This window comes from Melanerpes formicivorus, unplaced genomic scaffold, assembly GCF_026170545.1.
Source record: "Melanerpes formicivorus ecotype bairdi unplaced genomic scaffold, bMelFor1.0.p_v2 SCAF_108, whole genome shotgun sequence".
Classification (NCBI taxonomy): Eukaryota; Metazoa; Chordata; class Aves; order Piciformes; family Picidae; genus Melanerpes; species Melanerpes formicivorus.
This window is the reverse complement of record NW_027142460.1, coordinates 1,321,187-1,343,309: the sequence shown is the minus strand read 5'-3', so window position 1 is coordinate 1,343,309 and position 22,123 is coordinate 1,321,187. Positions and strand designations below refer to the sequence as shown.

General features: G+C 54.4%; 1 protein-coding gene across 3 annotated transcripts in view; it reads left to right on the top strand.

Moving 5' to 3' along the window:
• The window catches only part of PAMR1 (peptidase domain containing associated with muscle regeneration 1), a 111,637-nt gene that overhangs the window by 86,618 nt on the left and 2,896 nt on the right, over positions 1-22,123 (top strand). Inside the window, exons 7-11 of one of the 3 annotated variants that reach the window (XM_068166815.1) lie at positions 4,894-5,064; positions 9,944-10,156; positions 14,067-14,133; positions 19,239-19,432; positions 20,402-20,697. In XM_068166815.1, coding sequence (XP_068022916.1) covers positions 4,894-5,064; positions 9,944-10,156; positions 14,067-14,133; positions 19,239-19,432; positions 20,402-20,697 — 941 coding nt within the window. Of the gene's footprint in view, positions 1-4,893; positions 5,065-9,943; positions 10,157-14,066; positions 14,134-19,199; positions 19,433-20,401; positions 20,698-22,123 lie in introns of all 3 variants that reach the window. The other 2 variants (XM_068166814.1, XM_068166816.1) reach the window with 2 other exon arrangements.

Genomic DNA, 22,123 nt, shown 5'->3' with positions numbered 1-22,123 from the left:
AGCTGACAGCAAGCTGGGGGCAGGAGTTGATCTGCTGGAGGGTAGAGAGGCTCTGCAGAGGGACCTTGCCAGGCTGGACAGATGGGCAGAGGCCAAGGGCAGGAGATTGAACACATCCAAGTGCCAGGTGCTGCACATTGGCCACAGCAACCCCAGGCAGTGCTCCAGGCTGGGGTCAGAGTGGCTGAGAGCAGCCAGGCAGAGAGGGACCTGGGGGTGCTGGTTGATGGTAGGCTGAACATGAGCCTGCAGTGTGCCCAGGTGGCCAAGAGGGCCAATGGCATCCTGGCCTGCATCAGGAAGAGTGTGGCCAGCAGGAGCAGGGAGGTCATTCTGCCCCTGGACACTGCACTGGTTAGGCCACACCTTGAGTCCTGTGTCCAGTTCTGGGCCCCTCAGTTTAGGGAGGAGGTTGAGCTGCTGGAAGGTGTCCAGAGAAGGGCAACAAAGTTGGTGAGGGGCTTGGAATACAGCCCTGTGAGGAGAGGCTGAGGAAGCTGGGGTTGCTTAGCCTGGAGAAGAGGAGGCTCAGGGGAGACCTCATTGCTCTCTCCAACTCCCTGCAGGGAGGTTGTAGCCAGGCAGAGGTTGGTCTCTTCTCCCAGGCAGCCAGCACCAGAACAAGAGGACACAGTCTCAGGCTGTGCCAGGGGAGGTTTAGGCTGGAGGTGAGGAAGAAGTTCTCCACAGAGAGAGTGATTGCCCATTGGAATGGGCTGCCTGTGGAGGTGGTGGTGTCCCCATCCCTGGAGGTGTTCAGGAGGAGACTTGATGGGGTGCTTGGTGCCATGGGTTAGTTGTTTAGGTGGTGTTGGATTGGTTGATGGGTTGGACACCATGACCTTGAAGGTCTCTTCCAACCTGGTCTATTCTATTCTATTCTATTCTATTCTATTCTATTCTATTCTATTCTATTCTATTCTATTCTATTCTATTCTATTCTATTCTGAAAGCTGGGCAGGGGCTGCTCTTCAGAGGGCACAGCACTAGCAGCAGGGAGATGGTGGTCATGCCTTTGAGTTGGGTAAGAGCTATGGATCCCAGCTCTCGCTTCCGCTGCTGCCGCGCAGGCAGTAGGTCCTCACGTGGCTCACCAAGAGCCATTCCTTATGGCTTTCAGGCTAGCTGAGAAGAGGGAGCTCTGCTGTGGCACTGAGGGTCAGGGCACACTGCAAGATTCAGCTTGTAGAGAGCAAGAACAAACTTCCAAAAGGCCCCAAAGGGAAATAAACTCCAGTGAGAGGCTGTGCTTCCAGTGGCAAGGTTTGAACAACAGGACAGAGCATGAGGGAGGATCTTGTGCCAGAAGAGAGAAGACCAGCAGTGTCCAAAGGCATGAGCAACAAAAGGGACACATCTCTTAATAACACTGAACTGTTCTGTCCCCAGAGAAGCCCCACAGTGACTCTGTGACACGAGTGAGTGTCAGCTAATGCTCCTGGAGTCCCTGCAAGGAAAGGGTGCTCCCCTTGCTTAGATACAGCTGATGAAGCAACTTACCCATGGCCACAGTTCTATGGCTATGATTAGATCCCATGACCTTCTGCCTCCATACCCTCTACCCTAGGCCACAGTTCCAGTGCTAAACAAATGTGTGGAGGAAATGCTGACTTTCCATCACAAATAGAACCAGAGCTGCTCCAGCTGGGGCACACTGGCACAGAGAATCCAAATCTGCTCTGGCAGCCAGAGCAAAGCAGGAGGACCAAGCCTCTGAACAGCTCAGGAGACTGAACAACAACAAATGCAGATGGGGAAGGGGGGGGGGGGGGGGGGAAGGAAGAGTAGCTTGGTGACATTTTTTCCAGGATGGATACAAAAGCACCAAAACATTTGCTCTGCAGAGCTGAGCTGGACCACAAGCAAGCCAGAAAATTGCACTTAGGATAAGAACTATGAGTGATGCAGAGATGGCTCTGATCGAGGATGAGCAGAGGGCTGGAGCACCTCTCCTGTGAGGACAGACTGAAGGAGTTGGGGCTGTTCAGTCTGCAGAAGAGAAGGCTCCCAGGTGACCTCCTTGTGGCCTTCCAGGATCTGAAGGGGGCTCCAGGAAGGCTGGGGAGGGACTGCTCAGGATCTCAGGCAGTGATAGGACTAGGGGGAATGGAATGAAGCTGGAGGTGGGGAGATTGAGGCTGGAGGGGAGGAGGAAGTTCTTCCCCATGAGAGTGGTGAAGCCCTGGAATGGGTTGTGCAGGGAGGTGGTTGGGGCCCTGTCCCTGGAGGTGTTTAAGGCCAGGCTGGCTGAGGCTGTGGCCAGGCTGATCTAGTGTGGGGTGTCCCTGCCCATGGCAGGGGGGTTGGAACTGGATGATCCTTGTGGTCCCTTCCAACCCTGACTGAGTCTGTGATCTGCTCATTTGGAATAGAATAGAGTAGAATAGAATAGAATAGAATAGAATAGAATAGAATAGAATAGAATAGAATAGAATAGAATAGAATAGAATAGAATAGGAATAGAATAGAATAGAATAGAATAGAATGGAGTAGACCAGGTTGGAAGAGACCTTCAAGATCATTGTGTCCAACCCATCATCCAACACCACCTAATCAATTTTTTATTTAAAGAGCTGTGTGACTTACACTGACAGAGAGAAACAGAAATCACAGAGTGGTTTAGCTTGGAAGGGACCTCCAAAGTCCAACCCCCTGCACTCAGCAGGGACATCCTCCACTACAGCAGGCTGCTCACAGCCTTCTCCAGCCTCACCTTCAAGAGCTCCAGGGATAGGACCTCAACCACCTCCCTGGGCAATCTGTTGCAGTGTCCCAGCAGCCTCCTGGGGCAGAACTTGTTGCTCACATCCAATCTCAATCTGCTCTGCTCTCATTCCAAACCATTGCCCCTGCTCCTGTCCCTGCAGGCCTTTGCCAACAGTCCCTCTGCAGCCTTCTTGGAGCCCCCTTCAGGTCCTGGCAGGCTGCTCTTAGGGCTGCCTGGAGCCTTGTCTTCTCCAGGCTGAACACCCCCAGCTCCCTCAGCCTGGCCTCCTGGCAGAGCTGCTCCAGCCCCCTGACCATCTTGGTGGCCTCCTCAGGAGCCTCTCCATCAGGTCCCTGTCCTTGCTGTGCTGAGGGCTCCAGAGCTGGACACAGCCCTGCAGGTGAGGTCTCACACAGCAGAGCAGAGGGCAGAATCCTCTCTCTCCATCTCTGGCCACACTGCTTTGGATGCAGCCCAGGCTGCCCTTGGCCTTCTGTGCTGCAAGCTCACACTGCTGGCCACACCTTGAGTCCTGTGTCCAGTTCTGGGCCCCTCAGTTTAGGAAGGAGGTTGAGCTGCTGGAAGGTGTCCAGAGAAGGGCAACAAGGCTGGGGAGGGGTCTGGAGCACAGCCCTGTGAGGAGAGGCTGAGGGAGCTGGGGTTGCTTAGCCTGGAGAAGAGGAGGCTCAGGGGAGACCTTCTTGCTCTCTCCAACTCCCTGATGGGAGGTTGTAGCCAGGTGGGGGTTGGTCTCTTCTCCCAGGCAGCCAGCACCAGAACAAGAGGACACAGTCTCAAGCTGTGCCAGGGGAGTTTTAGGCTGGAGGTTAGGAGGAAGTTCTACACAGGGAGAGTGATTGCCCATTGGAATGGGCTGCCTGGGGAGGTGGTGGAGTCCCCATCCCTGGAGGTGTTCAGGAGGAGACTTGATGGGGTGCTTGGTGCCATGGGTTAGTTGTTTAGGTGGTGTTGGATTGGTTGATGGGTTGGACACCATGATCTTGAAGGTCTCTTCCAACCTGGTCTATTCTATTCTATTCTATTCTGTTCTATTCTATTCTATTCTATTCTATTCTATTCTATTCTATTCTATTCAGATTTCAGTGTAAGGCTTTTAAGGGTCTAAATTTCTTTTCTTGCCCAGGCATGGTAGCTCCTTCCAAACTCCTATTGGGCTGGGAAGAACTTCAAACACCAACCCTGAGAGCAGATGAGCCCTACTGATAGGGAAACACACACAGATGAGCACTTTGCCCTCCTGACTGTGCTTGGCCAAGCAATGCTTGTGTCAGAGTGTACAGAACTGGTGGCTATGGAGCTTGCTGAAGATCAGCCTATTCCTGTCTGGTAACCCCCAGACCTGGGAGTCCTGCTGGTCACCAAGTTCTGCATGGGACAGCAATGTGCCCTGGGGGCCAAGAAGGCCAAGGGGCTCCTGGGGTGTATTAAGAAGAGTGTGTGCAGCAGAGCCAGGGAGGTTCTCCTCCCCCTCTACTCTGCTCTGGGGAGACCTCACCTGGAATATTGCATCCAGCTCTGGGCTGCCCAGCTCAGGAGGGACAGGGATCTGCTGGAGAGAGTCCAAGGGAGGGCTCCAAGGATGCTGAAGGGACTGCAGCACTGCTTGGGGAGGAGAGGCTGAGAGCCCTGGGGCTGTTCAGTCTGGAGAGGTGAAGGCTGAGAGGGATCTGATCAATGTCTATCAATAGCTGAGGGCTGGGGGTCAGGAGGGAGGGGACAGGGACAGGCTCTGCTCACTGTGCCCTGGGATAGGACAAGGGGCAGTGGATATAAACTGCAGCACAGGAGGTTCCAGCTCAGCATGAGGAGGAACTTCTTCCCTGTGAGGCTCCCAGAGGCCTGGGGCAGGCTGCCCAGAGAGGTTGTGGAGTCTCCTTCTCTGGAGCCTTCCCAGCCCTGTCTGGATGTGCTCCTGTGTGACCTGTGCTGGAGTCTCTGCTCCTGCTCTGGCAGGGGGGGTTGGACTGGATGATCTCTTTGGGTCCCTTCCAACCCCTGTCACGCTGTGGGCTGTGGTCTTACCTCCTCTGCCCAGTTGATTGCGGTTGGTGGTTGTTTTATTGCTGTGCTTTGTTTCTCTTGTCACTGTTCTATGTGAAGAATCACCTCAACACAGTCCTGTTTTTGTAATAAAGTGGATTTTTCTGAAATATCTGAACTGTCAGTGGTGATGTGTAGGACTCCAGGTGCTCCTGCTCATGGTATTGTGGAAGGAGATGACTTTAAATACGGGGCCCAGGTTTACTTCAAGTGCAACGCAGGTTACAGCTTGCAAGGCAGCCGGGTGGCCTCCTGCCAGCTCGATGGGATTTGGTCAGCCCCTCCTCCTCAATGTGGTAAGGTCACTTTAAGTTCTGAATCTTCTGAACTCTTTCAGCCAATGTGAAGCTCCACTGTGCCACTCTGCTGTGGAGTGTGGCAGCTCCCTGCCATAACCTGATGATCTTTTCTCTTCCATCTCTTCTAAGAAGCAGCAGAGGTTCTTTTGGGTTTTGGAAGCCAGGCCTGGGAGGCTTCCTTGCCCAAAGGGCTGGCTGAAGCATCAGATGACTGCAAAACTCCTCAAAGCCTTCAGGCCTGCCTGCTTCTTGCAGGCAGATGGAGAATGTCTAGGACCAAAACCAAGGGAGGGGCTTTGTGCAGCAGGGAATGGCTGCTGCCATGACTGTGTACCCCTGACACCTGCTCTGCAGATGGCTGCTCTCCCCCACAGCAAACTGCTGGCCAAGCTGTCAGCCCCTGGCTGGGACAGCAGCACTCTGAGCTGGGTTAGGAAGTGGCTGGAGGCTGAGCCCAGAGAGTGGTGGTGAATGGTGCCACAGCCAGCTGGCAGCCAGGCACCAGTGCTGTGCCCCAGGGAGCAGTGCTGGGCCCCAGCCTGTTCAATATCTTCATTGATGATCTGGAGGAGGGCATTGAGTCCAGCATCAGCAAATTTGCAGATGACAGCAAGCTGGGAGCAGATGTTGGTCAGTGAGAGGGCAGAAGGGCTCTGCAGAGGGACCTTGACCGACTGGACAGATGGGCAGAGGCCAACAGGATGGCATTCAACAAGTCCCAGTGCCAGGGGCTGCACATTGGCCACAGCAACCCCAGGCAGTGCTGCAGGCTGGGGTCAGAGTGGCTGAGAGCAGCCAGGCAGAGAGGGACCTGGGGGTGCTGGTTGATGGTAGGCTGAACATGAGCCAGCAGTGTGCCCAGGCAGCCAGGAGGGCCAATGGCATCCTGGCCTGCATCAGGAAGAGTGTGGCCAGCAGGAGCAGGGAAGTCATTGTGCCCTGTGCTCAGCACTGGTTAGGCCACACCTTGAGTCCTGTGTCCAGTTCTGGGCCCCTCAGTTTAGGAAAGATACTGAGATGCTGGAAGGTGTCCAGAGAAGGGCAACAAGGCTGGGGAGAGGCCTTGAGCACAGCCCTGTGAGGAGAGGCTGAGGGAGCTGGGGTTGCTTAGCCTGGAGAAGAGGAGGCTCAGGGGAGACCTCATTGCTCTCTCCAACTCCCTGAAGGGAGGTTGTAGCCAGGTGGGGGTTGGTCTCTTCTCCCAGGCACCCAGCACCAGAACAAGAGGACACAGTCTCAAGCTGTGCCAGGGGAGGTTGAGGCTGGAGGTGAGGAAGAAATTCTTCCCAGCAAGAGAGATTGGCCATTGGAATGTGCTGCCCAGGGAGGTGGTGGAGTCCCCATCCCTGGAGGTGTTCAAGAGGGGATTGGATGTAGCACTTGGAGCCATGGTTTAGTTGTCAGGAGGTGTAGGGTGAGAGGTTGGACTTGATGAGCTCTGAGGTCTTTTCCAGCATTATTGATCCTATAATTTTCCAGGAGAATATGAGCAAGTTAACACAGAGAAAACAATATATTCTTCACTCAGTATGTGACAGCTGTTAAAGGCAAGGACAGCACAGATTGCTGCAGGCTGATCCCTGGCAGCAACAAAATAGTCATCTAGACGGACCTCTGGCAGAAGGGAACTTGTGAGCAGGAGAGTCCAGGAGCAAAGGGCCAGGAAAGGATGCCCTGAGGGACTTGAGGATCTTATATAGGTCTTTTCCAACACAAACAGAATCACAGTTCTGTGGTTTCCTGTAGCCTTTAGCTGCTACCAAGTTATCAGTCTCTTGAGGTTCACCAGTGAGAGAGCCTGTGGAGTACAGAGAGAAAAGCGGAGCCAAATTAAAAGGAATAGAATAGAATAGAATAGAATAGAATAGAATAGAATAGAATTAACCAGGTTGGAAGAGACCTTGGAGGTCATCAAGTCCAAGCTATCACTCAGCACCATCTGATCAACTCAACCATGGCACCAAGTGTCTCAGCCAGGCTCTTCCTAAACACCTCCAGGGATGGGGACTCCACCACCTCCCTGGGCAGCACATCCCAATGGCCAGTCTCTCTTGCTGGGAAGAACTTCATCCTCACCTCCAGCCTAAACCTCCCCTGGCACAGCTTGAGACTGTGTCCTCTTGTTCTGGTGCTGGGTGCCTGGGAGAAGAGACCAACCCCCACTTGGCTACAACCTCCCTTCAGGGAGTCAAAGAGAGCAATGAGGTCTCCCCTGAGCCTCCTCTTCTCCAGGCTAAGCAACCCCAGCTCCCTCAGCCTCTCCTCACAGGGCTGTGCTCCAGACCCCTCCCCAGCTTTGTTGCCCTTCTCTGGACACCTTCCAGCATCTCAACATCTTTCCTAAACTGAGGGGGAGGAGGAGACAGGGCTCTGCTTCTCCCTTGCTCCTGGTTGAAGGGAAGTCCTCTTTGTCTGCAGAATGGGACTCAAAGAGAAGTATTTGAGTGCATATACAGATATAACCTTCAGTATCTGCTGAAGTGCAGTGTGGTTAAGGAAAGCACTGAAATACATGCTCAGCTTGAAGCCTGCACTGAAGGTGAGGAGCTCCTCACTGAGCTTGCCCTGCTGCAGACAGCTCTGTGCTTACAGCTGAGGCTGGCTCTGCCTGCTGACTGCAGGAGATGGAGCAGGACAGGGCCATACCTGTGCTCTGCAACTGTGCTGATTCCACAAACCTGGAACTGCTCTGTTCCATGGGGTGAGCTTGTGAAGTGAGGCCCAGCAGGCAGCTGAGGCTGGAGCCAGGATGTGGGGAAGTCATTTCTGGTCAGTTACAGAATTGTCAGCATTGGAAGGGACCTCAGTGATCGTCTACTTCAAACCCCCTGCCCTGGGCAGGGACATTTTCCACTGAATCAGGTTGCTCACAGCCACCTCCAGCCTGGCTGCAAACACCTCCAGGCAGGAGGCTTCCACCACCTCCCTGGGCAACCTGTGCCAGGCTCTCACCACCCTCATGGGCAACAACTTCTTCCTAATGTCTAATCCAACTCTCCCTTCCTCTAGCTTGTATCCGTCCCCCCCAGTCATATCACTCCCTGACACCCTCAAAAGTCCCTCCCCAGCCTTCCTGTAGCCCCCTTCAGATCCTGGAAGGCCACAATGAGGTCACCTGGGAGCCTTCTCTTCTCCAGACTGAACAACCCCAGCTCCTTCAGTCTGTCCTCACAGGAGAGGTGTCCATTAACCCACTGACCACTGCCAACCTTTTTTGGGGGGGATGTGTGTATTCTTCATGATGATAAATTACACTGAAACTGAAAGCAGAAGAATCAAAGGGAGTAATATGTTGAAGTTTTACAGAGCTACAAAGGGCAAAAGGGTTTATGAGGCCTTAATATATTTGGAGTAGTCTCTGCTGCTTTGAAAAGGGATGTGGCACTTGGAGCCATGGTTTAGTTGTCAGGGGGTGTTAGGTCTCAGGTAATAGGTTGGACTTGATGATCTCTGAGGTCTTTTCCAACCTGGGTGATTGTATGATTCTATATGAACTGGTTAGCAGAAGTAAAAGCACCTCTGTAAGTTCTCTCTCAGCTCCCATCCTGCCCTTGCTCTCAGTGCTGGGAAACCAAAATGCAAGCAGACATAACCCCAGAATGAGACAGTCTGCTTGTATTAGGGGAGAAAAGGGAAGAGAATGCCAAGGGCCTGCTCCCGGCAGATAGCTTAAGTGCATCCTTTAAGGTGAGCCCATGACAACCTCATGAGGTTCAACAAGACCAAGGGCAAGGTCCTGCAGCTGGCTCAGGGCAATCCCAGGCACCAGTACAGGCTGGGCAGGGACTGGCTTGAGAGCAGCCCTGAGGAAAAGGCCTTGGGGGTGCTGGGGGAAGAGAAGCTCAGCAGGAGCCAGCAGTGAGCACTTGCAGCCCAGAGAGCCAAGCAGAGCCTGGGCTGCAGCAAGAGAAGTGTGGCCAGCAGGGCCAGGGAGGGGATTCTGCCCCTCTGCTCCACTCTGCTGAGACCACAGCTGGAGCTCTGGGGCCAGCTCTGGAGCCTCTGTGCCAGGAAGGCTCTGGAGGTGCTGGAAGGTGTCCAGGGCAGGGCCAGGAGGAGGAGCAGAGGGCTGGAGCTGCTCTGCTCTGGAGACAGCCTGAAAGAGTTGAGGTTGTGCAGGCTGGAGAGGAGAAGGCTCCCAGGAGACCTCATTGTGGCCTTCCAGGATCTGCAGGGGGCTCCAAGAAAGCTGGGGAGGGACTTGTGAGGGTGTCAGGGAGGGATAGGACTGGGGGGGATGGAGCAAAACTAGAAGTGGGGAGATTGAGATTGGCTGTGAGGAAGAAGTTGTTGCCCATGAGGGTGGTGAGAGCCTGGCACAGGTTGCCCAGGGAGGTGGTGGAAGCCTCCTGCCTGGAGGTGTTTGCAGCCAGGCTGGAGGTGGCTGTGAGCAACCTGCTGTGGTGTGAGGTGTCCCTGGCCATGGCAGGGGGTTGGGGCTGGCTGAGCCTTGAGGTCCCTTCCAGCCCTGACAATTCTATGATTCTATGAAGAAATCCCTCCCAACCTAAGCCATTCCCTGAACCTGTTCCTGTGAAGGGGATACCAACATCACGTTAAGCCCAGGTTCTGCTCCACTGTTTCCGGCTACTTTGGAGTGGGTTTTTTTTAACAGTTTGAGAATCTTAACATTTTAACCAACTGAGACTCTGTAGGTGAAGACTGAAGGGTGCTTTGTCTATGCAGTCATGTGTATGTTAGCACTGATGCTCTAATATTTGATCTCCAAGGCAGAGCTCCCAGTTGGGTCATGGAGTGGAGGTTGTGTTGTAATGCCTTGAAGGAAATGTGATGGGTGGAAGGGATGATGTCAAGCTGGTTAAATGCTTGGGGTTTGGTTTTGGTTTTGACTTCTTCTCCCCCTCCCTATCATTAGTTCTAGATGAAAAAACCTGCTCAGATCCTGGTGGGCCACTCAATGGCTACAGAAGAGTGGTGGACGACACGGGGCTCATAAACGGGCGCTACGCCAGAGCCGGCACGGTCCTGGCTTTCTTCTGCAACAGCTCCTATGTGCTCAGTGGGAACGAGCAGAGGACCTGCCAGGAGAGTGGAGAATGGTCAGGGAAGCAGCCCATCTGCATCAAAGGTAATTCCCAATTGCTTTTGGGTTTTATACCACAGCTCACCTGGGCTGGGGTTTGACTGGAGTTCGGTTTCCATCAGCATTGCTGAGAATAAACCATCTGAGCCCTGGTGATCTGGAGGAGGGCACTGAGTCCATCATCAGTAAGTTTGCTGGTGACACCAAGCTGGGGGCAGGTGTGTTACAGGGCAGGAGAGCTCTGCAGAGGGACCTTATAGAACCACAGAATCAATAAGGCTGGAAAAGACCTCAGAGAGCATCCAGTCCAACCTCTCACCCAACACCTCCTGACAACTAAACCATGGCACCAAGTGCCACATCCAATCCCCTCTTGAACACCTCCAGGGATGGGGACTCCACCACCTCCCTGGGCAGCACATTCCAATGGCAAATTACTCTTTCTGGGAAGAACTTTCTCCTCACCTCCAGCCCTGCCAGGCTGGACAGATGGGCAGAGTCCAAAAGGATGGCATTGAACAAGTCCAAGTGCCAGATGCTGCACATTGGCCACAACAACCCCAGGCAGTGCTACAGGCTGGGGTCAGAGTGGCTGAGAGCAGCCAGGCAGAGAGGGACCTGGGGGTGCTGGTTGATGGTAGGCTGAACATGAGCCTGCAGTGTGCCTAGGTGGCCAAGAAGGCCAATGGCATCCTGGCCTGCATCAGGAAGAGTGTGGCCAGCAGGAGCAGGGAGGTCATTCTGCCCCTGTACTCTGCATTGGTTAGGCCACTCCTTGAGTCCTGTGTCCAGTTCTGGGCTCCTCAGGTCAGGAAGGAGGTTGAGCTGCTGGAAGGTGTCCAGAGAAGGGCAACAAAGCTGGGGAGGGGTCTGGAGCACAGCCCTGTGAGGAGAGGCTGAGGGAGCTGGGGTTGCTTAGCCTGGAGAAGAGGAGCCTCAGGGGAGACCTCATTGCTCTCTCCAACTCCCTGAAGGGAGGTTGTAGCCAGGTGGGGGTTGGTCTCTTCTCCCAGGCAGCCAGCACCAAAACAAGAGGACACAGTCTCAAGTTGTGCCAGGGGAGGTTTAGGCTGAAGGTTAGGAGGAAGTTCTTCCCAGCAAGACAGATTGCCCATTGGGATGTGCTGCCCAGGGAGGTGGTGGAGTCCCCATCCCTGGCGGTGTTGAAGAGGGGATTGGATGTGGCACTTGGAGCCATGGTTTAGTTGCCAGGAGGTGTTAGGTATTAGGTAATAGATTGGACTGGATGATCTCTGAGGTCTTTTCCAGCCTGGTTGATTCTGTGTTTCTGTGCTCCTGAGAGATGGGTACCTTGCCAGTGCTGCTGGCTGCTAAGCTCAGCCAGGCAAGATGCCAGCGCTTCCAGGAGGTGTTTCCATCTTTAAATGTGGAAGGGAATGTTCCCTGAGACCCTTACTGCCCTCATTCTGTGTGAGATCAAAATCAAAGGAGATAAGGAAGGAACTGAAATAGAAGGAAATAATAATTGCCTCAGAGCTGCTGTCATAGGGCCCAGCTCTCCTCTCACAACTCTTTTAAGCCAGTCATGAGTGGAAAAGGCTGAGCCTGGAGATTGCATCCTTGAAGGTTTGGTTCAGACAACCACTTGAGGACATGCCTCAGCTATCTATATTCATCAAAACACAGCATTAGATATTTTGCTGGAAAAGGGAGTGACACAGCTGACCTGGAGGCACTCTGGAGCAGGGCTGGAGCTCTGAAAGGATGAATGGATTTGTGCTGGGGAGCTGCCAACTTCATTTCCCCCAAGCTACTGTTCAACACAGATTTGAGTGGATTGCCTGTTGAAACTGAAGCCCTGCTAATACATCCCTGTCCCTGGGGTAGTTAGCTTTGATCTCTTCCTTGAGGAGGAAATACTGTCTCCCTGGGGCATGCCATGCTCTGGGGAGAGCAGCACCTTTATTGATGAGAATCATTTGTGGAAAGCATCTTTACTGATGCTAGCCTGGATGGTGACACAGAGGCCAACACAGGCAGCAGTCACAAAGAGCTGGCTGTTGCTGGGTCACAGTCTCACAGTCTCACAGTATCACCAAGGATGGAAGAGACCTCAAAGATTATCGAATCCAAGCTGTCACCACAGACCTCATGACCAGACCATGGCACCAAGTGCCACATCCAATCCCCTCTTGAACACCTCCAGGGATGGGGACTCCACCACCTCCCTGGGCAGCACATCCCAATGACCAATGACTCTCTCAGTGAAGAACTTTCTCCTCACCTCCAGCCTAAACCTCCCCTGGCACAGCTTGAGACTGTGTCCTCTTGTTCTGGTGCTGGCTGCCTGGGAGAAAAGACCAACCCCCACCTGGCTACAACCTCCCTTCAGGCAGTTGTAGAGAGCAATGAGGTCTCCCCTGAGTCTCCTCTTCTCCAGGCTAAGCAACCCCAGCTCCCTCAGCCTCTCCTCACAGGGCTGTGCTCAAGGCCTCTCCCCAGCCTTGTTGCCCTTCTCTGGACACCTTCAAGTCTCTCAATGTCCTTCTGAAACTGAGGAGCCCAGAACTGGACACAGGACTCAAGTTGTGGCCTAAGCAGTGCTGAGCACAGGGCACAATGACCTCCCTGCTCCTGCTGGCCACACTCTTCCTGATGCAGGCCAGGATGCCATTGGCCTTCTTGGCCCCTTGGGCACACCGCTGGCTCATGTTCAGGCAGCTGTCAATCAGCACCCCCAGGTCCCTTTCTGCCTGGCTGCTCTCAGCCTCTCTGACCCCAGCCTGTAGCTCTGCCTGGGGTTGCTGAGGCCAAAGTGCAGCTCCTGGCACTTGGACTTGTTGAATGCCATCCTGTTGGCCTCTGCCCATCTGTCCAGCCTGGCAAGGTCCCTCTGCAGAGCCCTTCTGCCCTCTCACTGACCAACATCTGCCCCCAGTTGCTGTCATCTGCACATTTGCTGATGATGGACTCAATCCCCTCCTCCAGATCATCAATGAAGATGTTAAAGAGGATGGGGCCCAGCACTGCTCCCTGGGGCACACCACTGGTGCCTGGCTGCCAGCTGGCTGTGGCACCATTCACCACCACTCTCTGGGCTCAGCCTCCAGCCAGTTCCTAACCCAGCTCAGAGTGCTGCTGTCCCAGCCAGGGGCTGACAGCTTGGCCAGGAGTTTGCTGTGGGGGATGGTGTCCAAGGCCTTGCTGCAGTCCAGGTAGACCACACCCACAGCCTGCCCCACATCCACCAGGCAGTGCCCTGGGCATGGAAGGAGATCAGGCTGGAGAGGCAGGAGGCAGGGTCCCACCCATGCAAACAGATAAACCCCATCCTGCAGGATTCTTTTCCTCTACTGTCTGCAGCAGGAAAGAGATGCTGGGAGAGCTGTCTGAACTGATAAACCTGAGTATTCTGTCCTGCTCCTGAAGTAAACCAAACTGAAACACAAAGTTAGAAATCCTGGCCCTCCCTTGTGTTATTTTGTGCATCCTCAGGTAACTCTGAGGTGTTCCTTGGAATCTCAGTCTCCAGGGCTCAAGAAAGAGCCTGTTAAAAGTCTGTAGCACCTTGCAGCCTTTCCCTGCCTGCCCAGGCACTGAGATGAGCTGTTTATGGCAGTCAGCTGCTTTCACTGTAATTCCATGATTGCAGCAGCTTGCTCAGGTGTCAAGCCCCCAGCTGTGGCAGTGCAGGTCTGGCATTCAGACTCACTGAGAGGCAAAAGTCTTCCTGCCTGGCTGGCAGTGCCAGCGCAGAAGACACTCACTCACTCCTGCCACAGTCAGTGGCATGGCTCTGCTGGACTGTGGGGAAGTATTTTTGCAAGGCTCTCTGGTTTAGGGCCTAGCTTGCTTTTGATGCATGCAGTTTTCTACCTCTGTCCTTAATCCAGTGCTCTAGAGCTAGTGGGAGGGCAGAGAGGGTATGAAGTGTAACACTTGAGCTGTGCATGTGCAAAAGTCCTCTGCAACCTTGTGGTTTTGTTTTTCCTAGCCTGCAGAGAGCCAAAGATCTCTGACCTGGTGAGACAGAAAGTGCTTCCAATGCAGGTTCAGTCCAGGTGAGAATGCAACATCTCAGCTACATCTGAAAGAACAAAAAAGATGATTGCCTTTCCCTTCCTCTCCTTTCCAGCCATTCCCACAGCTCCACTGGTAAGAGAGGCAGCGCTGGGAGGGGAGGTGTGATGGAGCTGCTGGATGCAGCCTGCAGGAAATGCACAGCTACAGGTGTGCAAACCTCTGGGTGATGCTGGAAGTAGGACTGCAAGCTTGCACCAGGCAATGGGCACAGCCTGAGAAAGTTCCTTGGGGCTAATGGTGTCATAAAGGAGGAAAGAGTGACCTGAGTGTCATGAGTGTCACTGGGCCCCTCAGTTTTAGAAGGACATTGAGAGACTTGAAGGTGTCCAGAGAAGGGCAACAAGGCTGGGGAGAGGCCTTGAGCACAGCCCTGTGAGGAGAGGCTGACGGAGCTGGAGAGCAGCCAGACAGAGAGGGACCTGGGGGTGCTGGTTGATGGTAGGCTGAACATGAGCCTGCAGTGTGCCCAGGCAGCCAGGTGGGCCAAGGGCCAAGGGCAGGAACACACGGCCAGCAGGAGCAGGGAGATCATTCTGCCCCTGGACACTGCACTGCTTAGGCCACACCTTGAGTCCTGTGTCCAGTTCTGGGCTCCTCAGTTTAGGAAGGAGGTTGACTTGCTGGAAGGTGTCCAGAGAAGGGCAACAAAGCTGGGGAGGGGTCTGGAGCACAGCCCTGTGAGGAGAGGCTGAGGGAGCTGGGGTTGCTTAGCCTGGAGAAGAGGAAGCTCAGGGGAGACCTTCTTGCTCTCTCTAACTCCCTGCAGGGAGGTTGTAGCCAGGTGGGGGTTGGTCTCTTCTCCCAGGCACCCAGCACCAGAACAAGAGGACACAGTCTCAAGCTGTGCCAGGGGAGGTTTAGGCTGGAGGTGAGGAGAAAGTTCTTCCCAGAAAGAGTAATATGCCATTGGGATGTGCTGCCCAGGGAGGTGGTGGAGGCACCATCCCTGGAGGTGTTCAAAGAGGGGATTGGATGTGGCACTTGGAGCCATGGTTTAGTTGTCATGAGGTGTTGGGTGGCAGGTTGGACTTCATGATCTCTGAGGTCTTTTCCAACTGTATTGATTCTGTGATTCCATGAGTGAGGAGAGCATCAGGAGGGAAGGGGTCACAGTCATGCAAGCTGCTCCTATCAGGTTCTCCACCCAAAGCACTACAGTGTAGATGTGTTTGGGCCTGCCATGGGGGAGAGGAGGAAGTAAGGGAGGAGGGGAGGAAGGAATGAAGGGCTGGATCCCATCTGGATGTACCCTTCTGCTGGTTTCTTGAAAGAAGCCTGATCTGAGTCAGTTCTGCTGCTATCTTCAGGTTCTTTTTTTGGCCAAGCAGCAATTTCTCATGTCAGGGTTTTCTTTTTTGGAGTCCATGACTCATTTATCTTTAGATGCAGTACAAGAACTGTCCTCATCCTTGGTCTTAAGAACCAAAGCCCAGGAGTGAAAGGAAGCACTTTGGCTGCACTGGGAGCATGACAGTGAGGGTGGGGAGACACTGGCACAGGCTGCCCTGGGAGGTTGTGGATGCCTCCTCCCTGGAGGTGTTCAGGACCAGGCTGGATGAGGCCTTGAGGAACCTGGGCTGGTGGGAGGTGTCCCTGCCCATGGCTGAGGGTTGGATCTGGATGATCTTTAATGTACCTTCCAACCCAACCCATTCTATGACTCTGTAGCAGCCATACTGGGTCAGACTGAAGATCCAGCTCAGGCTGTATTGTGCCTCTGGCAGTAGCCAGCAGCAGATACCTACAGAAGACTTCAGGAATGAGGCATGCAGGTACTTCCCACCCACTAACCAGCTCTGTGATGTGTGAGGTGACCCTGGGAAGCCATCAGGAGGTTTGAGTAGCCATCAGGGGATATTTCTTGGTCCAGTTTCTCGGGGGAGGGGTTTGAAAACAGGTCTTTCTACACTAAATGTTCCAGATGTTGGTACCAGCTGCTGGCCAGCACATACAGGCAGCCACCTCCAGAGCATCCTGGGGGTGCCTCATGCTGGGGGACTGGTTTTGGCCCTTGAAGTAGGATCTCCATTCATGTGCAAATAGGGAAGGGGATGCTGGCAGCCTAAGGATAAGCACAGCAGTTCTCCCCCTTCTTTGACCTGGACAAGCTGGAGAGGTGACCCAGGTGAGCCTCATGAGGTTCAAGAAGACCAAGGGCAGGGTCCTGCACATGGGCCAGAACAATCCTCACTATCAGTACAGACTGGGGGGATGAGGAGATTGAGAGCAGCCCTGCAGAGAAGGACTTGGGGTGCTGGTGGAGGAGAAGCTGGACAGGGGCCAGCAGTGTGAGCTTGCAGCACAGAAGGCCAAGGGCAGCCTGGGCTGCATCCAAAGCAGTGTGGCCAGAGATGGAGAGAGAGGATTCTGCCCTCTGCTCTGCTGTGTGAGACCTCACCTGCAGGGCTGTGTCCAGCTCTGGAGCCCTCAGCACAGCAAGGACATGGACCTGATGGAGAGGCTCCAGAGGAGGACACAAAAATGATCATGGGGCTGGGTGGAGAGAGACTGTTTGCAGAGGCCTGCAGTGACAGGATGAGGGGCAATGGCTTCAAACTAGAGCAGAGCAGATTTAGATTGGATGTGAGGAGCAAGTTCTACACCAGGAGGGTGCTGGAACACTGCAACAGGTTGCCCAGGGAGGTGGTTGAGGCCCCATCCCTGGAGGTACTCAAGGTGAGGCTGGAGAAGGCTGTGAGCAGCCTGCTGTAGTGGAGGATGTCCCTGCTGAGTGCAGAGGGGTTGGACTGGATGGCCTTCAGAGGTCCTTTCCAACCCAGACCATTCTGTAGTTCTGTGCTTCTTCCAGAGCACAGGAAACCTGCTCTTGTTCTGAGCTCCCCTGTCCTTGAGTGCTGTTGGGAAGTGCCTCTGTCTGTGACTCTCTGTGATCCACAGTGGGATGGCCATGTGAAAATCCTTCTAGGGGCTTCTCTGCACTGCCAGCAATCTCAATGGAAATTCATTCCCTGCTTAGTTCTTCAGACAGAAATCCTTTTTTCAGCCCCTGTAGCTATGTGCTTTTAAGCATTAGAGCAAGGGACATGTTGGGACACGCTGAAGGTTTAAGCGTGGCTGTAGCCAGGCTTCTGGTCCCCATCTAGGCTGCTGCATGTATTTATTACTGTAATTATGTGCTGTGTCTCAGCTAATCAGCACAATTTCTAAAGGGAAGGCTATTGCCATTGTGAAATCTCTGTGGTGAGGCAATTATCTCTGTTAATTGCTAAATCAAGCAACTCTATCACCCTGATTTATACATAGAATATAGAATAGAATAGAACAGACCAGGTTGGAAGAGAACTTGGAGGTCACTGTGTCCAACCTATCATCCAACACCACCCAACCAACTAACCCTTGGCACCAAGCTCCCCATCAAGTCTCCTCCTGAACACCTCCAGGGATGGGGACTCCACCACCTCCCCAGGCAGCCCATTCCAATGGCCAATCACTCTCTCTGTGTAGAACTTCTTCCTAACATCCAACCTGAACCTCCCCTGGCACAGCTTGAGACTGTGTCCTCTTGTTCTGGTGCTGGGTGCCTGGGAGAAGAGACCAACCTCTGCCTGGCTACAGCCTCCCTTCAGGGAGTTGGAGAGAGCAAGGAGGTCTCCCCTGAGCCTCCTCCTCTCCAGGCTAAGCAACCCCAGCTCCCACAGCCTCTCCTCACAGGGCTGTGCTCCAGACCCCTCCCCAGCTTTGTTGCCCTTCTCTGGACACCTTCCAGCAGCTCAACCTCCTTCCTAAACTGAGGAGCCCAGAACTGGACACAGGACTCAAGGTGTGGCCTAACCAGTGCAGTGTCCAGGGGCACAATGACCTCCCTGCTCCTGCTGGCCACACTCTTCCTGATGCAGGCCAGGATGCCATTGGCCTTCTTGGCCCCCTGGGCACACTGCAGGCTCATGTTCAGCCTACCATCAACCAGCACCCCCAGGTCCCTCTCTGCCTGGCTGCTCTCAGCCACTCTGACCCCAGCCTGTAGCACTGCCTGGGGCTGCTGTGGCCAATGTGCAGCACCTGGCACTTGGATGTGTTCAATCTCCTGCCCTTGGCCTCTGCCCATCTGTCCAGCCTGGCAAGGTCCCTCTGCAGAGCCTCTCTACCCTCCAGCAGATCAACTCCTGCCCCCAGCTTGCTGTCATCTGCACATTTACTGATGATGGACTCCATCCCCTCCTCCAGATCATCAATGAAGATGTTAAAGAGCACAGGGCCCAGCACTGATCCCTGGGGCACACCACTGGTGCCTGGCTGCCAGCTGGCTGTGGCACCATTCACCACCATTCTCTGGGCTCAGCCTCCAGCCAGTTCCTAACCCAGCTCAGAGTGCTGCTGTCCCAGCCAGGGGCTGACAGCTTGGCCAGCAGTTTGCTGTGGGGGATGGTGGCAAATTCCTTGCTGAGGTCCAGGCAGACCACATCCACAGCCTGCCCCACATCCACCAGGCAGTCACCTGGGCATGGAAGGAGATCAGGTTGGTAGCCAGGCAGAGGTTGGTCTCTTCTCCCAGGCAGCCAGCACCAGAACAAGAGGACACAGTCTCAGGCTGCACAAGGGGAGGTTTAGGCTGGAGGTCAGGAGGAAGTTCTACACAGAGAGAGTGATTGCCCATTGGAATGGGCTGCCTGGGGAGGTGGTGGAGTCCCCGTCCCTGGAGGTGTTCAGGAGGAGACTTGATGGGGTGCTTGGTGCCATGGGTTAGTTGTTTAGGTGGTGTTGGATTGGTTGATAGGTTGGACACCATGATCTTGAAGGTCTCTTCCAACCTGGTCTATTCTATTCTATTCTATTCTATTCTATTCTATTCTATTCTATTCTATTCTATTCTATTCTATTCTATTCTATTCTGTTCTGTTCTGTTCTATTCTATTCTATTCTGTTCTGTTCTGTTCTGTTCTGTTCTGTTCTGTTCTGTGTTGTTATAATTGTTATTACTGATGCTTTTATGTTGTTGTTGTTGTTACTGATGGGTTTATATTATTACTGTTGTTACTGCTGCTGCTGCTGTTGTTGTTGTTATTATCTTTGTGCCCTGGAACAGGGAAACACCTCTGCATCAGCTTTACTCATCTGCATTCAGTAAACAGAAGCTGCAGCTGTACCCAACCAAGAAGCCAGCGCTGCCCTTCGGGGCGCTGCCGGCAGGGTACCAGCACCTGCACACCCAGCTGCAGTACGAGTGCATCTCCCCTTTCTACCGCCGCCTGGGCAGCAGCAGGAGGACCTGTCTGAAGACAGGGAAATGGAGTGGGAGAGCTCCTGTGTGCATCCCAAGTGAGTCTCCAAAGGGAGGGAAAAAAAAGAAACCATAGACAAACTGTGTGTGTGCCCTGAGGGCAGGGAGGCATTCAGAGGGATCTTGAGAGGCTGAGAAGTTGGCCAGTGCCAACTGCATGAGGCTCAAGAAGTCACAGTGCAAGGTCCTGCAGCTGGCTCAGGCCAAGCCCAGGCTGGGTGCAGAGTGGGTTGAGAGCAGCCCTGAAGAAAGAGACTTGGGGTGTTGGGTGCTGAGCCAGCAGTGTCCTCATGCAGCCCAGCAGGCAGCTGTGTGCTGGGCTGCAGCCAGAGCAGTGTGGGCAGCAGGGCAAGAGAGGGGATTTATTGTGGCCTTCCAGTATCTGCAGGGGGCTACAAGAGCTGGGGAGGGACTTTTGAGGGTGTCAAGGAGTGATAGGACTGGGGGGGATGAAGCAAAACTATATGTGAGGAGATTGAGATTGGATGTTAGGATGTTGCCCATGAGGGTGGTGAGAGCCTGGCACAGGTTGCCCAGGGAGGTGGTGGAAGCCTCCTGCCTGGAGGTGTTTGCAGCCAGGCTGGAGGTGGCTGAGAGCAACCTGCTGTGGTGTGAGGTGTCCCTGCCCATGGCAGGGGGTTGGGACTGGCTGAGCCTTGAGGTCCCTTCCACCCCTGACAATTCTGTGATTCTATGATTCTGCCCCTGGACTCTGCTCTGCTGAGACCCCACCTCCAATCCTGCCTCCAGCTCTGGTGTCCTCAGCATATGAAGGACACAGAGCTGCTGGAGAGGGTCCAGAGGAGGCCACAAAGATGAACCAAGGGCTGGAGCAGCTCTGCTGTGAGCACAGGCTGAGGGAGATTGAGTTGTTCAGCCTGGAGAAGAGAAGGCTCCACAGGGAACTTCTGGTGGCCTTCCAGTATGTGCAGGGGGCTACAGGAGGGCTGGAGAGGGAACCTGATGAGGAAATGAGAACACCTCCCTCTCGGCTCCCCTTTCCTCAGTCTGTGGAAAAGCAGAGAACGTCACCCTGCAGAAGACTGCCACCCCCATCAGGTGGCCCTGGCAAGCGGCAATCTATCGGGCGGCCAGCGGGGTGAAGGAGCACAGCCTGCGGAAGGGAGCCTGGATCCTCATCTGCAGCGGGGCCCTGGTCAACGAGCGCACGGTGGTGGTGGCAGCTCACTGCGTCACCGACCTGGGCAAGGCCACCGTGCTCAAGGCAGCGGAGCTCAAGGTGGTTCTGGGCAAATTCTACAGAGACGACGACAGGGACGAGAAGAGCATCCAGAACCTGCGGGTGAGTAAAGTGACACCAAGCTGTGTGGGGCAGCAGGCAGCTGGAGGGAAGGGATCCATCCAGAGGGACCTGGACAGGCTGCAGAGGTGGGCACAAGCCAACCTCAGGAGGTTCAACAAGAGCAAGGGCAGGGTCCTGCAGCTGGCTGGAGGCAATCCCAGGCACAAATGCAGGCTGGGCAGGGACTGGCTGGAAAGCAGCCCTGAGGAGAGAGCCTTGGGGGTGCTGGGGGAGGAGAAGCTCAGCAGGAGCTCTCAGTGTGCACTTGCAGCCCAGAAAGCCAACCAGAGCCTGGGCTGCAGCAGGAGAAGTGTGGCCAGCAGGGCAAGGGAGGTGATTCTCCCCCTCTGCTCAGCTCTGGGGAGACCCCACCTGGAGTCCTGCCTCCAGCTCTGGAGCCCCTATGACAAGAGGGATCTGGAGGTGCTGGAAGGTGTGCAGAGAAGGGCCAGGAGGATGAGCAGAGGGCTGGAGCACCTCTCCTGTAAGGACAGACTGAAGGAGTTGGGGCTGTTCAGTCTGGAGAAGAGAAGGCTCCCAGGTGACCTCATTGTGGCCTTCCAGGATCTGAAGGGGGCTCCAGGAAGGCTGGGGAGGGACTGCTCAGGATCTCAGGCAGTGATAGGACTAGGGGGAATGGAATGAAGCTGGAGGTGGGGAGATTGAGGCTGGAGGGGAGGAGGAAGTTCTTGCCCATGAGAGTGGTGAAGCCCTGGAATGGGTTGTGCAGGGAGGTGGTTGGGGCCCTGTCCCTGGAGGTGTTTAAGGCCAGGCTGGCTGAGGCTGTGGCCAGGCTGATCTAGTGTGGGGTGTCCCTGCCCATGGCAGGGGGTTGGAACTGGATGATCCTTGTGGTCCCTTCCAACCCTGACTGATACTGTGATACTATGAAAGCCTGCTGGCAGCGGCTGGGCAGCTGCTGGGCACAGCCTCTGCTGTGGGCAGGGAAAGGCTGGGCTCTGAGTGGGGCCTTGGTGCACACCTTGCTCTCTGCAATGCATAGCTGCATTCTCAGCTGCAGAGCATTGGTGGGAGAAGGGGGATGTGTGTCCTCTGGCCCTGCCCAACATCTGCGTTCATCTCCTGAAGTGGATCCTTAAGGGAACAGCTCAGCTTCCAGGAGCTGTCATACCCTGAGGGCTATTGCCAGAAGAGACAAGCAGAAGGCCTGCCAGCTATTGGCAGAGGTCATTAGCATAACTTACGAGGGAAATGCTTGGGCTCTAGATCCTGGTTCGATGCCATGAGCACATTTCATACCTCATCCCCGAGGCTGGACAGCTCCAAACTCCAAAGAAGCTTATGTCTGACTCCAGCTCCACAAATAGCACCTCAGGGAGTTGATTTTTTTTTGCCTTTCCCTTTCCCTTTCCCTTTCCCTTTCCCTTTCCCTTTCCCTTTCCCTTTCCCTTTCCCTTTCCCTTTC